This window comes from Austrofundulus limnaeus, unplaced genomic scaffold (assembly GCF_001266775.1).
Source record: "Austrofundulus limnaeus strain Quisiro unplaced genomic scaffold, Austrofundulus_limnaeus-1.0 Scaffold101, whole genome shotgun sequence".
Classification (NCBI taxonomy): Eukaryota; Metazoa; Chordata; class Actinopteri; order Cyprinodontiformes; family Rivulidae; genus Austrofundulus; species Austrofundulus limnaeus.
This window is the reverse complement of record NW_013952503.1, coordinates 703,309-708,186: the sequence shown is the minus strand read 5'-3', so window position 1 is coordinate 708,186 and position 4,878 is coordinate 703,309. Positions and strand designations below refer to the sequence as shown.

General features: G+C 38.0%; 1 protein-coding gene across 2 annotated transcripts in view; it reads left to right on the top strand.

Moving 5' to 3' along the window:
• si:dkeyp-77h1.4 (SH3 domain-binding protein 1) overlaps positions 1–4,878 on the top strand; it is a 17,560-nt gene that overhangs the window by 6,123 nt on the left and 6,559 nt on the right. For both annotated transcript variants that reach the window (XM_014013426.1, XM_014013425.1), the window contains exons 2-7: positions 929–994; positions 1,253–1,273; positions 1,385–1,657; positions 3,560–3,680; positions 3,797–3,972; positions 4,177–4,319. In XM_014013426.1, coding sequence (XP_013868880.1) covers positions 949–994; positions 1,253–1,273; positions 1,385–1,657; positions 3,560–3,680; positions 3,797–3,972; positions 4,177–4,319 — 780 coding nt within the window. In that variant the 5' untranslated portion in view covers positions 929–948. The remainder of the gene's footprint in view (positions 1–928; positions 995–1,252; positions 1,274–1,384; positions 1,658–3,559; positions 3,681–3,796; positions 3,973–4,176; positions 4,320–4,878) is intronic.

Below are 4,878 nucleotides of genomic sequence, written 5' to 3'. Positions count from 1 at the left end.
GGGATCCCTTTAATTACTTTTAAACTTTTCAGCTTTTGTCCCACACAGTAATCATTTTGTGACCCAGAATATCTCTGGTTGACTAATAATCACTAATAATCCCTGGCTGAACAGTCTAACAACAGTCTAATTATCCATTTATGACAACAATTTTAATTTCTCTRGAGCAAAAAMCATATGTACACATATGTATTGTTGAAGTTTTATGAAGTTAATTTGATTCCCGTAGGCATAGGTTTTCACTTGGTATTTCACAACCCTACAGGGTCCCTACACCCTAACTTTAGAATATTGATGTTAACAKCAACAACAGAAAGATGTGTTTCAGAAAACTACCTCAGTTTAAATAGATTTACTTAAATTTAAGAAAGTCTAAAAGCTGCTTAACTGAGTAATGTTGGTTCTAATAAATCTATACGTAGCACAAAAAGTAAGTAAATGTGTATTTCTTTGTAACCATGCTTTTTGGCAATAAATCTTATAGSGAGCATCTGATTATCAGCACCTGGAGTTGCCAGAAGCTCAAAACAAGTGTCAACAAAAACATCAGAATAAGCTGTTTACAGAGAAGAAGGCAAATTTTTCATTTGCACAACTCAAATACTGCTCATCCTACAAATGCATGTTCCTTGCAAATGTGGCAACATTTAAAWGAGAAATGAACRGGCTTTCTAACAGCATAAGATTTGTTGCCAAGAAGCATTGTTACAACATAGAAAGAATCTACCAAACACACATTTCCTTTCTTTTTGTGTGAAATTTATATGTTGCAGATGATTTGAATAAAAAACGGAGCCAGTCTTGGGTTTGATTCCAACATCTTAAATGAAAACAGTTTTTATTTCTACATGCARTGTCACAGAAAGGAAACAGTTTTATGTTGATTCATCTGAACATGTATCTTTTWTATTTATTTATTTTTTTGCAGGCCTAAAAGAATCTGCCACAATGATGACAGTCAAAGTGTTTGTGTTTAGTTTTCTCTTCACTGCAGGTAGGTCAAGAAAACGATTTTTCTAATAAATATCAATGCACTGTCATGTTTTTCTGGGTTTTTTGCTTTAAAAAAAGCGAACTATTATACAATAATATCTCAGTTTGAGTTCAGGTGCAGAATCATTTGGTCTGTTGAATAGATTTTATTCATATTAAAAGATTATTTAGTAAATAATTAAATCTATAAAAAATGCATGTCTGGAATAAAAAATATTGCTGACATCACTTTAAACTTGTATTTTATTTCTTCTTGCAGCTATTTCCGCTCCTCTAAGAGGTAAAAGTATTAAATATCAGTGTAACACTCGTGATTCTGACTCATCACTTCTGATGAGTCACTCTTACTGTAAATGTTTGTTTTTTATTTTTTCACTTTGGTGCAAAACAGGCGACGAAGAATCGATGACGCTGTTCCACGGGGAGGATTTCCACATCCTGCTGTCGTCTCACGAGATGGAGGTCACGTTCAAGAACCGTTCGGACCCTCGGAAGCCCGTGGTGCTGATGAGGGGGGGCGAAGTGGTCAGCAGTCGGGCCAAACCGAACCTGCACCTCAGTCACCTCATTATTGAGTCTGTGGGCGAGGGGGATGAGGGGCTGTACATCATGAAGAACCCACAGAATCCAGMCGACGTCAAACAGATTTCACTTATAGTCCGAGGTGCTGAACGCAACACGTTACGAGCTGTTAGAAAAGTTAGAAACAGACATGAAGCATAGTTTAAACTCAAMTACTAAAGCTGGGGAGGCACTAATACAAGTGTAGCTCATAATCTGGTGTGATTTCTAATGCACATTTGATCCAGTTGCATTTCCCCGGTGGTGTTATTTCACCACACACACACACACACACACACACTCAAACACTCAAAATAAAGATTTAATTTAAGATATAATTTAAATCATTCATCTAAACTGCATTTTTTAAATGTAAATATGAAAATGTTATTGTCTGTTTTATTAATAATGGCCCATTGGATTAATAATTTTGAATCATCCAGTCAGCAGCTGGATAAATCTCCAACTAACACGGGAAAACTCAGGAGTGATTCAAACATGCAGAGAGAGAAGATTAAAGCAAATTGTAGTGAAGTAATTTGTGGAAGAAGAGACACATGGAGGGAGTGATGTGTTGTGAGGTAATAAAGRWRYGTGTGTGTGTGTGTGTGTGTGTGTGTGTGTGTGTGTGTGTGTGTGTGTGTGTGTGTGTGTGTGTGTGTGTGTGTGTGTGTGTGTGTGTGTGTGTGTGTGTGTGTGTTTAGCAGTGTGATGAAGCTGTCAGGGTATAATCTGTGGCTCTTAAATGACCGACCCACTCCTCTTTTTCTCCCAGCCTGGCTGTTTTCCTGTCTTTATCTTGTCTGTTCTGTCTTTCCGCCTGTTTGATTTTTACGTCCACCCTCTCATTCCCCTGATATTTTTGGATCTCTGCTCTTTTGTTTCTTTACAGTCAATTTGCCTTTCACTGCATCTAAAGTTCCCCCCATGTTCTTCATTCCTTCATCTAATAAGAGCCCATTTACACATCAGTTTGTCTTTAGCGATCAGACTGTATTGGTGCTAAATATGGGACTGTTCAGTCTTAATGTTCATTGAAAACTGATTGGACCCTTTTAATCTGAGTTTGTCCTGAATGGCTTTGGACTTGTAGGGTGTAGGGYACATTTGTCAAAACCAAGGCCCCTGGGCCAAATGTGGCCCAGCACAGCTTTTTATGTGACCCGCGAGAGCTTCAAAGTTGCATTAATGTCTTAAAATAAGCATATGCTGCTTTAAAGCCAGCATTGACCATAAACTACTCCTCCCATAATGCATGTCAATTATTTTACCTACAAAATGATGGCATCCCACCACTAGATTGAGGTGCACAGGGTTCCAAAGTAGTTGGTAATATTCGCCATGTAAAATTCTCAATTTTGCTGAATTTTCCCCAACTACTTTTGCTGCAGCCCAGTTGTATTGGGAAGTGGCGATTTCCCATTTACAATTTGCCAATTTAAATTGGAAYGCCCCTCCAGTTTGAATTCCTTGTAGAAAAGTGGGAGAGTTCAAAATTCTAGAAGGTAGCAGCTCACCACAACTCAACAGTGAGTAAAACTSTTTTACTTTTACTTTAATAGTATTTTTGTTTTATTTRTTTCACATTGAATCAGYCGTACTCGTRGTACTTTTCAGTGTTTAATAAGAGGACRTGTTAAAATGCTGCTTATAACATGAAAAACTACGTAGAGCAATRAGAGGAGGAATGTGACATTTTGTGTTCAGTYGAAAATTTACGAAACATGGATATTAATTACAACTGGCCCTTTAAGGGTCATAATAATGAACATGTGGCCTTTGGCGAAAATAAGTTTGACAATCCTGGTGTAGGGTWACTGACATTTGATCACAAAAACATTACCTGCCAGGTGTGAACCCTCTCTCCTCTTTCATCTCTGTCATTTATTGTCTYTACAAAGGTAATTAATCCCCATTTATTTCCCCTCATTTAACTGTCAGGCAGTTTCTAGTCTCCTCTGATTACCTTTTGTTGCTTGTTTAAAACTAAACTTTTTTTTTCTAGACTGCACCATCGAGCAGATGATCAAGTATGGAGGCGCTTTCAATATTCCGCTGCTGGGGGTGAATCCTCCCATCACATTAGAGTACAGGCCCATCGACGTGGAGGCCAACCAGACGTCGAGGTAGAGTCAGCAGAATCACACTGATCTTTTGAACTCACAGATCCACACTGACAGTTTTCAGCACTGACATTCATGAGCTGAAAAAAGTTCATCCTCCCTGACTTTCCTCCCCACAGACCAGCTTTTGTCCTGCTGACCGCCGCGGGCTCCTCCACAGAGCCCTATCAGGAGCGTATCAGCGTCAGCGAGCGATACGTTACCCTCAGCGGCGTTACGGGCGCAGACGAGGGGAGCTACACCGTCAGGGATAACAAGGGAGTCATCCATAAGAAAGTGTGTTTAAATGTTAAAGGTGAGAACACAAATGAACAAAAGAATTTTTTCGTCTATGCTTTGTTCAGTCAGGATGTATTGCTGTAGTTTTTATGCTCCTCTGGCTTGCTGTAATGGATTTTTAAAGACTGTAGTGTTATTGAGGGAATAATGCATTTAAAGACGTAAGCAGAGCCATGGTGTGAATATCTTTCCTTCTTCCTTGTCTTTTTTTTTGTCTCAGAGCACAATGAATTTGTGACCTTGTCATATGGAGAAAAACTGAAGATCAACCTGATTCTCAACAGCTCAGTGGTCCAGCTCTTCTACGCCCCCGCCTCTGACTACTCACCCCGCCTGCTGCTGGAAAAGGGACAATTTACAACTGTAAATAAAATATTTCAGAAAACATTATCAGCAGGGATTTTTTTTCTAGACATATGAAAGTCTAGGTTCAAAAGTTATCCTTTGTTTAATGTGTGGATAAAGCATGTGTTTAAATACATTTGTGTGTAAAATACAGATTATAGGCACATGATTATAACTGTACTACAACTGACAGCTCATAATCTTCCCTGATGCGTTTATTTATGCATGACAGCATAGAAAATCAAAACATTTTTTTACAAGAAAAATCCTAGTGGCAGACAGTGATTCCCAAAGTTCAAGTTGGGGTCTTGAAAGGATTTTCAGAATTAAGTACATTTAAACATGACTATTAACAATACGTTTTTTGCCTTAGTTGTTACAAAAGAGTGAATGTAATGTTAAAATGTATGAAATTAGCATAATGAATAGCTAATATTTCCTTGTTTATTTGACCTAATACCAATGTTTATCTCCCAAAAATAGTTGAGGGCACAGGTCTCTACTGCTGTTATTTTGTGGGTCAAACTCTGAAAAGTTTTGGAAACCATTAGTTTAACACATTCATAAAAAATCAGTT